General features: G+C 35.0%; 1 protein-coding gene across 9 annotated transcripts in view; it reads right to left on the bottom strand.

Moving 5' to 3' along the window:
- Nucleotides 1-19,780, bottom strand: part of ADGRG6 (adhesion G protein-coupled receptor G6) — a 153,919-nt gene that overhangs the window by 55,988 nt on the left and 78,151 nt on the right. For 7 of the 9 annotated variants that reach the window (XM_043457459.1, XM_043457460.1, XM_043457467.1 and 4 more), the window contains exons 5-9: nt 15,653-15,721; nt 13,357-13,440; nt 7,361-7,446; nt 4,742-4,794; nt 3,145-3,207 (exon numbers count right to left, since the gene is read on the bottom strand). In XM_043457459.1, the coding sequence (XP_043313394.1) occupies nt 3,145-3,207; nt 4,742-4,794; nt 7,361-7,446; nt 13,357-13,440; nt 15,653-15,721 (355 nt within the window). The remainder of the gene's footprint in view (nt 1-3,144; nt 3,208-4,741; nt 4,795-7,360; nt 7,447-13,356; nt 13,441-15,652; nt 15,722-19,780) is intronic. The other 2 variants (XM_043457466.1, XM_043457469.1) reach the window with 1 other exon arrangement.

The raw sequence follows: 19,780 nt of genomic DNA, 5'->3' as shown, positions 1-19,780 counted from the left end.
TGGTGATGGACAGGGAGGCCTGGCATTCTGCGGTTAATGGGGTTGCAAAGAGTCTGACACGACTGAGCAACTGAACTGAACTGATTAAACAATTAACTTTTAAATTACTGAGTATTATTAGTTACGAACATGTTGCAATTTCTTCAGAATTGTGATAAAATGCTTTTCTATCTCTATGAAGCATTTACTAGTACTCTGTGCACTGAAAAGTTACAAAATAAATAATTGAAATTCACTCAGTAATTGTCATGTTACTGAATAAGTTTATATATTGCTTGAACTGGCTTGTCTTTAAAAAGAAAGTATCTCTATAGGAAGCAGAGATATATATCCTAAAATCCCCACCAAAACTCTGGTTCTACAATTTGAAGTAATATAATTTCCTGTTCACTTGTAATCATATACACAGTCAAAAGGGAAAGCAAAAGATGCCAAAGTGAACCCAGTAGCATTGTTCCTGAAATAACTATGAAGTCCTCAGAGGAGAGGCAGTGGCATATTTGATTTATGAAATACTGTGGGTATCAAAATAAATGAAATAGAGTAGTGACGTATTTGTGATGCTAAAAAGAAGAAAAATAAGTGAAATCTTTGCTAGTCAACGTTGGGTGAAATTTTAAAATAGCCCTATTTTTCCCCTAAGTATCTGTACTTTATAATTCTGACAGTTCATTCTGAAGAGCTATTTATCTCTAAAGTCACTTACTGCTTACTGTTCATATAGGAGTCATATTTAGGATGAGAAAAACACAGATGTGAATATAATGTTGAACTGTGATATAATAATTTTTAAATGACCTATTAAAGAAAAAAAGTATCCCTTGATTAAATTATTGTTGGATGCTAAACTTCACCACTCCAGTAACTGAGAACTTAAGAGTTGGCAATGTCAACTTTTGCTTCCCTTGAATATTGAGAACACAGTACGTTTTGGATGGTACTGACCCAAATTCGGCAATTCAAGAATGATCATGCGTTTTCACACGTCTTATCTGTGTTGTTTTCCTCTCTCATTCTGGAAACTGAAACTATTTTATGGTTCCGCAAAATCCAGCTCTATCTGTTGTTACTATCAGTCATTCTTTAATTGAATAAATCAGTCTCTGTGGCTCTGGTTTCCTGTCTGTCTAGGCAATAGAGTATGATAGCATTATCTAAAGGTAGGGTTTGTGTTAGGTGTTACAGTTCAATTGAAAGGAAAGGTTGGGGAAAAAAAGAGTGTGTGTAAGACTAGTAGATTGTAACTTTGAGAAAAACCATGAGAGATCACAAAGGTTCATCCATGAGCATAAAAGCAACAGAGAGCAGAAAGAAAAGATGGAGATAAAGTTGGTACGAACAAACTTTAAAGCAATGCCAGAAGCTCATACCAAAGAAAAACAAAATATATGGATTTTCCCATATACACTCTAAGTTCATTCTCCCTATAATTTTTTATAAAATTACGCATTGGCGTTATAGACAGGAAACAGATTCCACGAATTTAAATGTCTTTCCAACAAGAGTTTCTAAGGTGTGGACCTATACTTATGATGACTGATATTAGTATCATCAGGGAATAGAAGAATCACAGTAAATAGGACCAGAGCATGGGAACATGAGGTCAGAAATCTTGGCTTCTCACATTGGCTGGTTGATGTTGGGCAATTCATGGGGTCTTAGTTTTGTCACTGGTTGAAAGGGCAGGATGTTACCTGCCTTATCTATGTTGGAGGTAACTGGTAGAGAAGCAAATGAGTCAGTGAATAAGACAGTGCTTGGAATCATAAAGTGCAAATGTAAGGAGATGCTGTGATGAAGGTTATAAAGGTGGTCAGGATGAGGGTGATGATGATGCTTCCAAAGGGCATGAGTTTAATATGTTTTATACTTCTGGAAAATATTTTATTTGGTTGTTCTCATAAAATTGCATTATTAGAATCTGATTTTGAGCCCTATGAAGAGGGTATAGCACTGGAGACACTTTGAAGTAGGCCTGCCCCAACTGCAAGACAAAGTGTCCAGCAAAGTTATCCAGGTAATTGTGGATCCATTATTCCAGGTTCAGTATGATCTAGCAGTACAGTTTGGAGAAGAATTTATTTGGCTAAAATAAGGAGAAAAATCCTGTTACCATCAAGAAGACAGTGGTAAGATACATTAAATACATTACTCTGATCTTCAGATCATAAAGAAAAAGGAACAATTCTAGAAAATAAACAGTAACTTTCCCTAATCAGATGGTCCAATCCAGTCTGTTGAATATATACAAAAATGGTAAGTTTGAAATATAATCTTAAAGACATGTGTTTTTCTAATGAATAGAGAAACATGTGTTTTTCTAATGTGCTTTTCTGAATAGAAAAAGAAAAAAATAAGAAAACTCTCTGGTCAACCCTCATATGAAATTTTATTACTAGCTTCTAAGAATATATGACCTAAAAAGAAATATATTCCATCTCTATAGTTGTAAATACATATATCAATTCAGTCAATTGAAACTAAGTAAAAAATGTAAACTTTTGCTTTTCAACTGACTTTTTTTATTCTGTGGAGATGCCGTATACGACCTGACACAACCTCGTTTATTTTACTTGGGAGTTTACATTGTTTTTTTTACTACACAGCACTCTTGAACAGTTGGTCTTTAAATGCCAACTGTTTATATATGGTGAACATATCTATTAAATTATCTGCTTAAGTCATGACCTTGATATACATTTAAAAATGAAGACTTCAGAAAATTAGCTGATGGCTTTGAATGCTGAAAATATTTCAGCACCTATTACCCATATTATTAGATGCTACTCTACATAAGTACTTGACACTATAATTATTTTTTTTTCTTTGAAGGTCTATGAAATTTCAAATAACAGGCAATAGGTTACCATAAACTGGAATTATCAATACTAAAAATAATAAATGTTCCAATTCTGCATTATTTTTTTTATCATATGTATATTTCTACTGAGTCTGCTTATATTACAGTTTTAACTATAGGAAAAAAGGAAGACTTGTTCATTAGGGCTAAAGAAATAATTTACATGTGCTACTCAAAAGAAACATTTCTCTCCTACCTCACTGATTTTATTTCTCTACAAGACATTCAAAACAGAGAACACGAGAAAAGATGTCACATTTTCTGTGAGGCCTTGTCAGCGTTACCTTTGGTCAGTCACAATGCTTCTCCTCACTTTAATCTTGTCCTCTCCAGTGCTCAGGTGAAAACTGTAAATACAAACAGGCATATTCGTTATCAGGGCTTCCCTGGTGGCATTAGTGATAAAGAACCCGCTTGTCAATGCAGCACATGGGAGAGACAAGGGTTCAGTCCCTGGGTCACAAAGATCCCCTGGAGGCGGGCATGGCAGCCCACTGCAGTATTCTTGCCTGGAGAATCCCATGGACAGAGGAGCCCGGCGGGCTATGGTCCACAGGGTTGCAAAGAGTCAGACTCAACTGAAACGACTTAGCATGCATGCATGCATATTCATTATCAACCTCATCTGCTGCATGATCAGCAACAAAATTTGAGGAGGTGAAAGAAAGAGGCAGAGAGGACGTTCTAAGCCAATGTTAGCAAATGTGTCTTCAGAGGTCCTAGTTCCTTCGTAAGCCTGAGACAAATCAGCTCCAAGGCAAAATAAAACTTGGAACTACATGGCTTCTCTCTCGAAGATTTCATAATGCATATCAGTACATGAAAGAACCTGAGATGTTCGGATATACAGAAACTTGCTCCTGAACTAATCTGACCCTTTGATCCTCTTTTCTGTGAAATACATTATCGATATATCTCAGATTCATAGAATACATGTTTAGGGCTTCCCTGGTGCCTCGGACAGTAAAGACTACCTGCAATGAGAGAGACCTGGCTTTGATTCTGGGGTTGGGAAGATCCCCTGGAGGAGGGCATGGCAACCCACTCCAGTATTCTTGCCTGGAGAATCCCATGGCCAGAGGAGCCTGGTGGGCTATAGTCCATGGGGTCACAAAGAGTCAGACAGGACCGGGTGACTAAGCAAAGCACAGCACAAATATACTTTAGAAACTATAAAACTATAAAATCAAGGTGCAGAGGAAGACAGGTAGGTAACACAGGTGGAAAATCTCTTCTGCTAGAGATTCATGGAGTATTTAAATAGAAGATCAGTGAAAGTTAATTTTGAAAGGCTAGGTTGCAATCACACTGTAGTTACAGAAAAAATGGTCTTCAAACGGGTGCATGCAAACCAGGGAATGCTCTGGATGAACTACTGGTGTGTGAGAAGCAACTAATTTCTATTTATATTACATGATAACATATATTGGTTAAGCAATATACACATACACACATGCATACATAAAATCTATTTAAAATTACAAATATATTTTGGGAGTACAAGTTAAATTTTTTTTAAATGATTGGGATCTACAATCAAATTTTTTTTAAACCATTACTGCACTATTGAAGCTTTTTGTGCAAAGCAATGGTATAATATATAGAGTCATTTAGAAAGATTATAAGTATAGTGTGTATTTCTGTATTTTCATGTGTATGTGTGTGTCGGTATAACCACAGAGAGAGAGTAGTATTAAACTAGACACGCCTGTTCTTTTGCACTGGTAGGGGCAGGGGAGGGCGCTACACCTTGCAGCATGCGGGGTCTTCGTTCCCCTAACAGGAATCGAACCTGTGCCCCTTGCAGTGGAAGCACAGAGTCTTAACCAGGCAAGTCCCCTAGACACTACTTTCTATTTCTCAATTTATTCTGTCACTTACCTGATATTAACCACGTAAACGGTGTAGTTCCAATTCTGGAAGGTTGAATTGAGCTGAAAATACAATGGAAATGGTGAGTTTGAATTAACACTTTAAAAAAAAAGAAATTTAAATCCAGTTTCTTCTCTCCCATTAATTGTTATTGGAATAAGACCCTGGGAAAATTCCAAAGAGCTAAAGGAATGAAAGAAAGGTACAGATAACAGCTACTGAGGCACTGTACGCCAAGAAATTTACCAGTGTTTTCTCTTTTATTCTCACAACAGCTAATGAGATAGGTATTATCTGCACTATCCTCCCACCCGTTACACGAAGAAGCTAAGCTTCACGGAGATGAAATAGCTCACCCAGCTGCAACTAAGAAGTAACAGATCCCAGACTGGAACCCAGGTCTGTCTGAATGGAAACATTATACTTTCCTCTTTAGCCTATACTATTAGGGCTTTCTCTATAACGGGCTTTCAAGTTAGCTATAACGCTGAGAACTTATCCACAATAGGATACACAGGAAAGACTAGCATAATACACACCTTCCACATTCTTCATTCAACAAACACTGAGGTGCATTAACACATGTTTTTCTAGCAATTACCATCTTATAACAATATTAGTAGTAAGAAATATGATAAATTAACAATATAGGCCTTTAAAAACAAAGAGAAGTTCAACATTATGGAGAATTGTGTTATTGATAATTATGTGGTCTTTTAACAATGTCTCAGCACTAAACTTTTTAATGAAGCAATGGATTCCTTTCCATTAAAAAAAAAAACCTTAAAAAAAAAACAAAAACCTTACATATATCCAATACAGTCACAAACTATTTTGATTTCTTTACTGACATGAAATTCTCTTATTTATATATCACCTCCAAAGAGTTTTTTTAGGTCTTGTTTCATACACACATTTAGCCTTCCTTGTGAGCATTTTTAAATTGAATGTAAATTCTAGGAAATTCTGGAAAGAAGCATTAAATTATTTTTAAATTGTAAATAGTAATAATATGAAATAGGGACACCACTTATACTTTCTCTGTTACCAAACACCTGCTTTCGTATCTTACATCTTAAGGAGAAATGTCCACTAAAGTTTAGTTTCAGATGAAGTGATGCTATGTTGAAAACCATGCATGAAATAAATGTAAAATTATACCTTGCCTAAAGCATAAACTCCCCAATGAATGCTGATTTACAGAATTAATAACATTAGAAGTGGTTCATTTGAGAATGAGAATAAAGAATTCTATCTTTTGACTAACACAACATTGAAAATCAACTATACTTCAATAAAATAAATTTAAACAACTTTATCTTTTGAAAACATTCTGACTTTAAAAAAGCAGAAAGAAGAATATGAAAGGAAACGGGATGCAAGACTAAACTCATTCAGTAAAGCCCTCTCTCTATTTAGAAATTCAATACATCTAGTGTTTGAATTAGCTACTAAGGTTAATATGTCATTCCAGAAAGTTGACGGTAGTATTTTTCTTTGGTTTCTACTAGATTTTACTCCCCCGCCTCAATTTTTGTAACAGAGGTGTTAATTACATACTTTTGTTTTCTGTGGGTAACTTGTTGCAAAGGATGCAGCCTTTAAAAATAAAACTGTGCTTTCCTACCATTCTTCAAATATATATACATATACCTGAAGAAAGTATATATACTTTTATATATATATAGTATTATCATCACTATCTCTCAGTGTATGGTTTAACTTTCTTTTATTAGAAATGTGGCCTTAGTATATATGCCCTACCACATAAGAAACTTCAGAATGTATACCCAAATGACAAATTACTTTTTCCACAAAAATTGTCTGAACTGTAGTAGTAAATAAAAGCAGTACAAGGTCCCAAAGTATGCTGTAGATAGGAAATAAAATAATAAAAAATATAAACCTATGGGAAATTAAATTTTTGATATTATATCAGAGAAGGAAAAATCATTAACATGTATTTATAATGTGTATTTATATAATGTATATATATATAACACGCATTTATAAAATAATAAAATAAAATGTTTAGTTTTTTAAATTAGAAATTACCAAAATTTTCACCAACAGAATACTGGTTAAATAAATTATAACCAAAATATCGAGTACAGTGTAGAATGGTGTGTACAATATTCTATTTTTAATGTAAAAAGAAAAACATAAGAATGTATAGTCATTTTCTTTTACATTCACAAATTCTTGGAAAAAAAACAAGAAAAATTCACAGTGATTTCCAAGCAGATAAGTTGGTTTCCAGGCAGATGACTGTCAAGGATGGGTGGAAGGTATTTATTCATGATATACTTTTTATACACTTGGTTTTTGAATCAAAGACTCAAACAGTGCTAAAAATGTATGACTATTACAGTAAATAAAGATACCTCTCAAAATACTTTTCCATTTGTGCTGTTCTTTTCTTATTTGACATAATAGCCCATTAGGCTCACTTTCTTGTCCTTTATTCAACTATACCTCACTTTCTATTCAAAAGTGCAATACTTCACTTATACTTCCATACATCTTTATTTCAGTATGATCTGTGGGTTCAGTTAGACAGTAGAGTCTTTCCCAGATTTCCAGAGATTAGTTTAAAGCCCCAAAACAGAAATTTTACAATCCACTTACCCATTCTGCCACCTTGCTCTGTACTTTCACCTTGGGGTGAGGAAGGATGTTTTGAATCACTATGGAAATTCTATAAATAATCCCATCTGTCCATTGGAAATAGGATTCAGTCCATTAGTCATATTTTACAGTCATACATTTATCAGCTTACATTTATAATGACATAATTTCATACAAGGGCTTCCCTTGTGACTCATCTGGTAAAGAATCCACCAGCAAAGTGGGAGACCTGGGTTTGATCCCTGGGTTAGGAAGATACCCTGGAGAAGGGAAAGGCTACCCACTCCAGTATTCTGGCCTGGAAAGTTTCATGGACTATATAGCCCATGGGGTAGCAAAGAATCGGACACGACCGAGCAACTAAGAAATGCCTTCTACATAGGTATAGAAATTTTCTGTACAGGTAATTTTCAGTGACCTTGAAACTTTTTAGAAATAGTTATCATTTAGTTTACTTATAGATAAGTATTGCTTCTAAATTATCACCTATATATGTTCCTTCATAATTCTTAATTCTATACACTTCTCCCTACTGTCTGTTAAAAGATTCTTCATGTACACCAAAAATTTCCTGTAACCAAAAATTATCTTTTTCTAACATTATGAAGAATGATAGTTTGAGATGCAAAAACTTGAGTAAGATGATAGGCAGAATTTAATTTGGAAAAGAATAGGTACCATGTATTTTTCACCCACAGCTCCTTATTCTCTCTATCCTCTTTCCCCTGCCCCAATAAAGCATTTTCTTCTACTTAAGTTGTTGGGTTCATTTTCACCAGATTTTTTCATCAAAATTCCGTAAGTGCAGTCATTTGTATCAAGTAAAGGAGGAAAAAAGAATATTTGCAGATGGACTTTTAACTGGACTTGCTTGTAAAAGAAAATCCTATGTCAGAAGGAAGTTGTGCTTTTTTGCAGAAGTGCAATCTTTAAAGCAGTCTGCCATACATATATATTTTTCTTTCTTTTTTTTTTAAATGAAAATCAAATTGACCAGCCAGGGTTTGCTAAATTTCTCTAGATGTGTGCTAAAGGATATCTTACTACAAATAGTAATGAGAAAAAGATTCTTTTTAAATATGGTAGATCATACAGGAAAAAACATTGATTCTTCATTATTGCCAATCAATCATCTATCTCCATGCTTATAAACATGAGTAAAATACACATATTGTTTGTTGTTTAGTCGCTCAGTCCTGTCCAGCTCTTTTGTAACCTCATGGACTGTAACCTGCCAGGCTTCTCTGTCCATGGAATTTCCCAGGCAAAAATACTAGAATGGATTGTCCTTTCCTTCTCCAGGGGATCTTCCCAACCCAGGGATCAAACCTGTATCTCCTGCATTGCAGGTGGAGACTTTACTGCTGAGCCACTGGGGAAGCCAAAATATGCATAGCAAATGTAAAAATATATTATTAAAACAATGGGGAAAAGATTCAGTGAAGATTTGGGGGAAATAGTACATAAAAGTACAAAAGTATGTCTCCTAGGAACTCCCAAATCTACCAAAATGCAAATTCCAGTCACATTTCTACAGGAATGTTTTCCAGTACAGAGGTCAGAAACTCATGCTTTAAAAAAAATCACCACTCCCAGATGTAATAATATGTCTATGAGATCAGTGTAAGTCCAAGGATATTTGGTTCAATTTATGCATACTAAGTTATTAGAAGTCCAGCTTCTAAAACTCTTCAGATATTTTAATAACCTTGACTTTATCTTCCTTTAAAAAATATTCTGAATGAAAAATTACAAGAGTGTATGTAAAATAAATTATAATAAGTCAGGCAAACAAATAAACAAATTTACACTGTAGACCTCATTATATCAAATCGTGGACATTCTGAATGATTCAGAGGGAATTTAAGTTCCAGAAGTCCAAGATTCTACACCAATGTTAGGAATTAAGGGGTATTCTGTGCATGTTCCCTGATGCCAGTTAAGTATTAAAACTGACAAGCTACCACTAGATGGAGACCTAAAGCGTGTGTCTGTTAGGAATTGCAGTCTTGCCCTCTCAGGAGAATCCTGCAAAATATTAAAAATGCGTATTTTTAATCACTCACATTTCTGAAATTTTACAGAAGCATCCAAATATTTAAGTTTTTTTTTAATTTAAAATATTTCTCACTTTTTTTTTCTAATTCACTGTTTTTATAAATGAGAAAGACATTCCATATCAGAGTCAGTCTAAATCCCTATAGGACTCTCCCCAGTGTTATGTTGTTTACGGCAAATAAAATATATGACTATACCAAACAACCTACCCCTAAGCGTTGGAGATTCGCCCATGCTATGGATCTTTTTTCATATAGTCTTGCTTCAGAAGCCTCAGAATGAGATATTTATATATTCAGCAAAAATTATTCAATGCTGTCTGCTTGTTATACTTATTTAAAATTTTTGGATAATGCAGTCAACAAGTAATCCAAAGAAATGCCCAAGAATGAATTGCCAAAGCAAGATAAAATATCCACTGAAGGTCTGGTGAGAAAGGTTTTGGACAGCAGCGAAATAACTGGCTTAAACATTGCCACTGCAGAAAATGCACAATTGAGACACACCAATGCAGACTTTTCCAGGTCATCCTGGTAATCAAGTCACCTTCTCCTACACATGTAACAAATCCTATGGTTTCTCAATAAGAAAGCTATTCACAAATCTTCATCTGTTCCAGAGACTTCAAAAGCTGTATGTATTGTCCTAATAGTGACATCTCAGTCTAAAGAATGCATGACCCTTTTTTCCAATTAGATGACTCTTCCAGCCCGACAAAACTTCAAAGCAGAAACCATTACTTGCCATAACAGATCTGGTATCAAAACATATGTCTGCCTGTAGATCTTTTCCTTTTTTAATTTTCTTAACACTCTTTTCAGAATTTCTTGGAACATTTGGAAATGAGACTATTCTCCATTCAAGGGAATGAAGTAGGTTTGAAAAGGTAGGTTTTAAAATATACATTTGAAAAGATAGATTTTAAAGTAGAAATTAAATGTTATTCTACATTGAAGATTACTCCTTTGACTGGTGCAGAGGCAATTATAGCAGACAGTGGCATTTATCATATGACTGGAGGACTGCTCACCACACATACGATTTAAGTTATGTGGCATATAAAGCTAGATTGATTATTGGGTCCACATGAATACCCTGATAGTAAATTTTTTCGAGTAGTGAAATGTATGTGAGAAACTAGAAGCGGTGGTACAATTTGCACTTGTAGGTTTTTAGAAGAATAATAAGGACTAACAAAGTCAGTTCCTTACTTTGATTGCTTGTGCCAACCTCACAAAAGTTTAATATTCAGCAGCAGTACAGTGATGCTTCAAGCATAGAACATATGATTTGGAATGGAAATAATAATAAGTCCAAGAGCTCTTCTTGGGAATGCAGTGGAATGGAAAAGGCACAAAAGTTATTTGTGGGAACACCTAAATTGTTCCTCATATACTGAAACATGTTTGTGAAAAGTAGCTTAAAAGATAAAATTTTCTTAGTATATAATCTGAACTATCAGATTAAAACCCTATTGAAAAATAACAGAAATAACTTTATGCAAGGGAATATGGACATTTCACAAAAGCCATGAAAACAAAGTCTCCTGATATACTCTAAAAATACATCTGAAAATCCCTCATCCCTCACCACACCAGCATATCATGACTGATGAATTAGATTTCTTTGCTAGTAGATTTCTTTGATAGTGCAGAGTTTATAAGACTGGATAAGGTAGATAACAGATCTGATAGCTGTGTATCTTTCTGACAGTGAACAAAACAGCCTTCTCTAATATATCAGATCTGAGGCCTGAGAATGTTTATCACATCAGTTTCCCAAGAAAAGTGTATTTGACATTGCTGATAGCATGTGAATGATCTCAGATAGTCTAGAATAGGACATTAAATCCCATTTATTCACAAGGTAAACAAGTAATTCTCTTTTCAATTATTTCAAATTTAACTACACCAAAGACAAAAAAATTAATTACAGTGGGTCTTGTAACCCTCCCTTTAAAAAAAAAAAAATGAAGGCTTCAAGTGCTGAGATGTGAGAAGACAACTGGATATAGAGAGAATTCAGTAGCATTGTTTTCATTATATTTATTTTCACTTTACACTTCTATTTTAAGACAAGCAGCACTAGTTTCAGTTTACAACTGTGATATTTTCCCATATAAATATAAATGTTTAAGTAAAAAAGTGAGTCAATTTGGGGGGGGATAAAACCTATTATAAATGGTAGAGACGGTTCAAGGATGTGGTAAAATTGAGATGCTGCAGAAATTTGAGAACACAATTTGAGACTATTTCTACAACATGAGGACTTTCAAATATTTTTTTAAGTGCTCGGATTACATTTTTATCAAGAATGATCTGAATTCGCGTTTTCTTTCCTTCAAGTGGCCAAATCAAACCATCTGAACTGATTCTAACATTTGCTTTTTTTGTTGAAACGCCCATGAAGGTTATGACGCAGAGAGAGATGCACTGAACAAGGCTCTCTTCAAGAATGTCAGAAATGACATGATTGAGTGAAGACAGCTCCACTCCACCAAGGCGAGGACTCTGAAGCATCATGTAAACGTTCTTGGGCAGTAAGAGGATGTGCCAGTCCTGGAGGGAGAATGCCACAGAGGCTCTTTGTATGTTCATACAAAGAGTGAAATACTTGGTTAGAATTATAATATTCCCATCTACTGGCTAGAGTCCATGTGAAATATGCACTGGAAATTTCAACTGCTTTTGCTTTCTTGGGGGTTGCTGGAATTTTTGCTCCATCATAAATCTCCTTGGCGTAACTACCAGAATAACCATAAACACTTCCCTGAATCGGCGTCTTTATAACCCTAATGAAATTTATATCTACGTTTCATGTAAAATATTCCATACTTTCAATTTAAATGTCCTTACAGAGGAAGTTGATGTAACCCCCAAAGCCAAAAGAAAAAACGAACTATGCCGGTTTCTCTTCTCTGGGTTTTGCTTCCTGGTGATACATCACAGATGTCTTGGCCTTGCAAGTTAAATGATTGAGGTTGAGAAAATTCCTTTGTTTCTAATACCTCATATTTGAGAATATTACTGTGTTTGAGGCAATGGTGTGCTCACCTGATTGGAATTTCTCTTTTTCAGAAGAAACTGAATCCACTTACTCTGAATTACCAAAAAGCTATGGATGTAGTCAATATAGGTCGCAGATTAAATAATCAACCTGACATTTCCCCGGTTCATTTCTTATCTTACTGTAACTTTGCAAATTATAAATAATATAAACAGAAATGTATTTGTACAAGGAAAAAACAGGAGGTATTGGCAGTTACTTGAAGTTTCGTCAGTCAAAAATTGATTTATAATTTAGTTAATATCCAATCACATTCTAACTATGGTGTGCGTGTGTGTAGTTGCTCAGCTGCGTCCGACTGTTTGCGAATCCATGGACTGTAGCCCACTGAGAGCCTCTGTCCATGGGATTCTCCAGGCAAGAATACTGGAGGGAGCCATTATCCCTCAACAAATAAAAACAAAGAGCAAAGTATTACTGTATAAAAGTGATCTAAATGTTTGAACATAAAGTTGGCCTCAGTGAGAAATTAAATTACTAAAAGTATGTAGTTTTTTGAGATTACAAAATTCTTTAAAACAGGTTTCTTTAGAGAATAATCTGACAGAATGCTATAAATATTTTTCTTCTCGGGTCTCTAGTATAATGCAAACTCATTCCTTTTAACTAGTCTTTCTCTGAAAGCTTCCTTTGAAAGAAATTTTAGCTAAAATTCATAGATGTGATACTTTGATGTGTACTCATTCCATTGGTTATTCGGGGAACTCAAGGCAATCAAATGATATTTATTTTACTAGTCTTGCAAATGTACAAATGTACCAATTGATTCTAACAACAGACACTTTGTTGGAACATTAGATATTTCCACCTTTGGAATACAGGTGTTCATCAAGTCAGACATACCACAAACATAAAAGGTAACGATTTCTTACCATTCCTTTGTGTATCGGTTCTGTTAGTAACAGGCATGTTAGTGGTGACAGTGGGTGATGTAGTACTAGGGGGGTTTACAGTAGCTGGTAATAAAGATGAGAAAGATGTCATTTTGCAAAAAGCACATGAAAGTTAATATGGATAAGCAATCTATAATTGATGCATGAAAATATATAGAGGAGGAACAGAAACCATTTCTTGCCACTAAACACAAGTTTCAAGGTTATAATGTATAAAATGAAGCAATGCCTTCTATAGCACATTAAGAATCTGTTCCCATGGTCTTTGGTGCCATCTTGTACAAGAGTATGAAACTGGCACAAAGAGAATGGAGAAGGAACATTCAGATTCTAGACCTAAGTTTGCCCTCAAGAGGCTGATGATCACACAGCAGATGAGTAAACCTTCCTAGAATTCAGTCTCCTAAGTCTATAAAAAGAAAGGCTAGAGAGGGAAGTCTGAACACCACCTGTCAGCTTGAAAATTATCTAAACTAAGTTTCTGATATACTGAGAGTAGCAAAATAAAATTTCAGAAGAAAATATACTTCTCCTAGAGAAGATAAATGTGAGGGAAAAAAAGAGAATGAATTGTGTGGATGACATCAATCATCTAAAGATCCCAATAACTTTACTAAACACTGATGGACAAAATGGATTTCATAAGGGCAAGCCTTACAGGAGGGATTTTTCAAAGCAGTATGTCAAAGCTATGTTTCTGATTCTACTAAAACTCAAAAATTAAACCCTATGTAATGCTTTGGTAATATCTTTCTAAAGGATTCTGGAAGAACAATGTAAGTAGTAAAATAACTGTACACATAATTTTCCTTTAGTTTATCTTAGGAGTATATTTGTATAAGATGTACATTTCTATTTACAATAACTATTTGTTACATATTTCTTTTAAATGGACTTTCCTGGTGACTCAGATGGTAAAGAACCCATCTGCCTGCAACAAGGGAGACCTGAGTTTGATCCCTGGGTTGGGATCTTTTAATTAGAAAAAAAGTACCTAAATTTAAAACATTTCAGTAATTATAAAAAGAATTACCTTCCAAAGGATCTTTAGAAAATATTGAATTCCTTATTCAAAACGTCTATTCTTAATTAAAATAATTTTTTCATTTCAAAATAATATAAACACTTAAGAATGAGGATTCTTTTTGAAATCTTTTGTATTTTTAAATTGTGAACAGTTATATTTATGTAATGCAAAATACATCTAAGTCTCAGATTAAAAGAAAAAAATAAAATTAAAATTTAAAAAAAACCTTCACACTTGAACTAAGCAAAATTAAGGCTTTTTAAAATTTCATTTAACTATTTTAAAACCACACTGAGTTCATCAAAAGAAACTACTTAATGACTTTATTATCTTAAGGTATTCATCGACAATAATATCAAGAAATAATGTCTCAGAAAAGAAAAATAATAATGAGTTGCACCCCTTCTCCCTGCCTACCCTATACCCACAGTGAAACTATAAAAGAGAGCTTAGGTTTCTATTCACTTAGTCTCACTTCTAACCCGTCACTTTAATCCTATGACCTTCTTAACAAAAGATCCAACTTTACAAAAGGCATGGTCATGATTCTTAATGTGGCATACAGAAATGCTACTTCAAAAAGAAGTATATAATAGAATAAATGGATGGAAATGGGTCATGGATAATCAGAAGAAGCAATGACAAAATTAAAGCAAAATATTTTAAAACTTATGCAACTATGGATTATTCAGCATGCAACTATTCAATACATAATATATAATTATAATACTGATCATAGTATAGTCATTATGCACTGTAATAATTAATAAAATTACATTCATATTAGTAATAAGATAACTATTTTTATCTTAATATTTAAGTTACATTGCATATCATAAATTGCCTCATGGCCTTGTGTTAAACTTAATTGACTATTCAACTTAATTTTTCCTCTTGTTTTTTAGACATGAGTACTTTTTCAAAATATTATATGGCTATATTTATACTGGACAATATTTTTGAGACGAAATAGAGGGAAAAAATGAAGTCAACCCTTCCTAATAGCATATAATTATTCACATTTTAAAAACTCAGTGCTTTATGGAAATGTGGTCATCTAGTGTGTGAATGCATTCTTTCTCTACACTGTGCACCCACACAACTAAAACACATCCAGAAATTCTTCTGGTTTGCTGGTTTCTGGCTTCTCAAGCAAAAACGAAGATAAAATTCAAAACAATGACAACTACATTTTCCAAAACAGCAAGTAGGAAACAGACACTCCAGAGGACGATGTTGACTCCCTACCTTGGCAGAGGGTCCCCAAATCTGCACAGCTGGCTAGTTCTGCTGCTGGGAGTGGAATCAGGTAGGAACCTTGATCAACACAGAAAGATTGTACAAATATGACTTATGATTTAGTGATATTATCCAGACAAAAAAAATCATGAATCATTTGATTGGTGTAAAAGGATCAGCCCTGGGAGAGTCCACTGGTAATATTTTAACATCAAGAAAGTCTCTGTGTCTTAATTTCCACAAATGTAAAATCAAGCTACTGAAATTTCTCTCAAAATCTTTAACTCAATCTACTGGCCCTATCCACACACGAAAGGAAAAGAAGTGCTACTACCCCTTAAACTGTGCATAAAGAGTTTAGGACCTTTACACAAAACAAATTATAAAGCTTTAGTGGAAATTCATACAAATGAAATAATAAGAACATGAAAGATAAGTTTCAAAAGTGAACATGGATATTATTATTGCTCATAAAATACATATTTTTGGTTCACAGGTCCTAGCACATACTAGCTACAATTCCAGAAATAAGTTTCCGTGACTTCAAGTTGGTCTCTGTGCCTTTTTATTTCAAGTTTTGCTGACTCATCCTCAGCAGGAAACAAAATTTGAGCTGATTTTCTAGTAGAAATAGTGGATTTTCTCTGTTGCACTAAATCTCTCTCTGGCTACTAACAGGCTTTTATCAACAGGTTGAGGGTGAGGAAGATGGGCTAAACTTATCACAAAGCATATTTTACTATGATTAAGGACAGAAGAGTAAATACAAACATATGCATACACATAAATCTTTGGCCACCTAATGCAAAGAGCCAACTCATTGGAAAAGACCCTCATTCTGGGAAAGACTGAGGGCAGGAAGAGAAGAGGGTGAAAGAGGATGAGATGGTTGGATGGCACCACGGACTCAAAGGGCATGAGTTTGAGCAAACTCTGGGAGATAGTGAAGGACAGGGAAGTCTGGCATGCTGCAGTCCATAGGGTTGCAAAGAGTCGGACGTGACTGAGCGATTGAACAACAAGAAAATGCACATATATATACATACACACCTATACTGAATTTTTAAAGAATATTTCTATAATAGTAACTATATTCTAATATTTAAACATTTTCCAAACTTTCTGTGGCAATGGTACATGAAGAGAGAGGAGGTACATGAGCCAACAAAAGATGTCTAATTAGATTAACTGTGTGCATAAGCAGAAAGCATCCCAACAATTTAGCAGCATCTCAGAAGCATAGTTTCTTCATTCTTAATTGCCTCAAGGAACTGGCCCAAGAAAGAAATCATTTTATTTTAGAAAGAGCCAACCCTTGGGCTTCTGGTCTGTGATGTTAGCTAGCAAGAAGATTTTATTACAGACCTTTACATGTTCATTCAATAAACATTCATTCGCTGTTAACAGTAGGAGAGACAGGGAGGCTAGAAGAATGCTGTAAAACTATGTCTCTGCTCTCAGAGAGACATGAATGGGAGGTGGCTTCACCGTTTTAACAGAGAAATATAGATGCATAGTGGGCCAAAGGAGCATGTGACCAGCAGTTTGGTGAGAAGGGTGAATAAAAAATCCTTTACAAAGATTAACTAGATGGTTATTACTGGCAGACTGAATTACAGAGACAAATTCCCAGAAAAAGGCTTCCCAGGTGGCACCAGTGGAATAGAGAACCCACCTGCCGAGGCAGGAGATGCAAGAGATGTGGGTTCAATCCCTGGGTCGGGACAATGCCCTGAAGGAGGTCATGGCAACCTACTCCAGTATTCTTGCCTGGAGAATCTCAAGGACAGAGGAGCCTGGCAGGCTACAGTCCATAGGGTCACAAAGAGTTGGACATGAACGAAGCAACTTAAGCATGCACATGCGCATACCAAGAATGTAGTCAAACCGTCTGTGAACCCAAACGGCATGGCATTTCTGGAGTAGGACATTTGTAGAAAACTGGTAGGAATGATCAGATATAGAGGCAATGGACAGTTGTACGGGGCCTTGTAGAATGCAGGCACTATGAATTCTGGGACTTTGTGTCTTTCTTCCGAAGGTGTATCCCTCACACAGAGTAGCTGGGTCCTCAACGTTTACTGAATGTATTATGAATGACTATGAACATTTTGAACTCTTTCTTAAAGGAAACGGAAAAAGCAAAAGGGAACTTGGTGAGAAAATTAGATTTAAATTTAAAAACAATCAGTTTTGAAGCTCCATAACTAACTAAAAGAGAGGAGATACAAGAAGCCTGAATAAGACTAATAATTCAGGCTTCATATCACGAGTCCATTGAGGATGGACAGAAAGAGATGGATACAAGACTTGAAGATGGAATAGATAGGGTTTATTTAGTGACTAACTGAAGAATGGAGAAAGAATAGGAAGAACAGAAGAAAATTTTTCTAACTTTCAACTTGAGAAATTGGTACATAATGGTCTCAGACAGTAAATGCTGGAAGAAAAGCAAACTCAGGTGGGGTGGGCTAAAAGTAAGTCCAGTAATAGGAACTGAGGTATCATGTGCCATCTGGTACATGAGCAGGTGTATATGTTTTTGTAAGAGATCTAGCAAGGAAGTACTCCACAGAAGCTATAGATGTGTTTGAGATCACGTGAGCGAGGGTGTAGATTTGATGGAACCACAGATTTCCTATATTTAAGTATCAGAGTTTTTTTAAAAAAGAGAGAGAGCTATAGATTTGAGAAGGCAAAAATAGTTCTTGTCAATGATTTTACAGAATTCAAGTTAAGAAAGTTTCATGGAGGGTGTGGCCACATCGAGTACACAGTAAGGTCCACAATGATAAAGACTGAGAAGACCCTTCACTTTGGAATTTCGCTAACAGCTCTACAGAAATTCCCTTCAGTAGTGTGGCAACAATGAATTCTAGATTTCCAGTGTTTGAGAAGTGAATGCAAAAAAGAGGAAGCCTGGCTACGAAAGGAAGCAGAGATGGGGTGGGCGGGGGGCCGTGTCAAAGAGTAAAAACTTAATAGCAAGTGTACTATGGAGAAAGAGTATGTGAGAGGTAGAAGCTGAAGCCAGCCTAGAATTTGATCTTAAATGTTTTCTGCCCATTATTTCCTCCCATCACACTGAACTGATGCCCCCTTCTTGCAGGACCTTACTTCTCCTTTAGGTATTTACATTTTAGTAAGGAACTTTTGAACACTAAAAAGCTCTTAAAACTTAAAATGACTGAAGAAACCTCAGCCAACATAACATGCAAGAGAGGAGACCCTTGGACGGAGTTCCTGTGCTGCTCATATCACACACAATGTTGGCAGACACAGGCTCCTAGGGCCCCTTCTGGCACTGATAGAGTATCTCTGGAAGACAAAGGGAGATAAGGGAACAATATTGTGGGAAAGAAGCTTTTGGGCTAACTACACATCCACTACATATCCAAGGTATCAAAGAGCTGAGAGGTGGAACTAAGGAAAGAAAATCAGAAGACTTAGGATTTAGAGTAAGACACTTAACAATTTTCTTTAACATTTCACCAGTTTGATTGCATAGTAGCAAGTCTAAATTTCACTCTGTGACATACCTGTCATGGAAAATTGTAACATTTGTTTCTCAGTATTATCAGCTGTTCCTTCCTGGGTACTTTTAGTTTAGCAAATTGACAATGCTTTATAAATTCTTTATAAACGCTATTTTATGATGCTTCAGTATAGCAACAGGAATTACATTTGAAGTCTGTTTCAGTGAAAATGGTTCGAATACAAGTGACAGATTTAATTAGAAAGGCCCGGAATATTGATAAATGAAATCTTACATTACAAATACACCAAATTACATGAACAAATACATAAACTATTAAAAATGTGCACAAACTTTTCATTTGCAGTCAGTTCAGTTTCTGGCATATCTACATAGAAAAGTCATTCTTCCAATTGATTTTTCTAGGTGGATAGATTTACAAACCAGAACACTGTTAAGGAAGAAGAGACAGTTCTTTCTCCTGGATATATTTATCATTAAGAAATTGCTTTCAGAATATGACCTATGTACAGCCTCTGGTATTTCTGGATACTACAAAGGGATTTAAAGGTATCTACTCAATATTAGCTGCAAAAATTAAAGCCAAATTTCCTTTAAAAAGGTAGTCTCTGAAAAAGGGCAGTTGATGAAAAGCTATAAAG

The sequence above is a fragment of the Cervus canadensis genome, chromosome 33, assembly GCF_019320065.1.
Source record: "Cervus canadensis isolate Bull #8, Minnesota chromosome 33, ASM1932006v1, whole genome shotgun sequence".
Classification (NCBI taxonomy): Eukaryota; Metazoa; Chordata; class Mammalia; order Artiodactyla; family Cervidae; genus Cervus; species Cervus canadensis.
The sequence above is the reverse complement of the archived record's forward strand: the minus strand, read 5'-3'. Positions and strand labels throughout refer to the sequence as shown.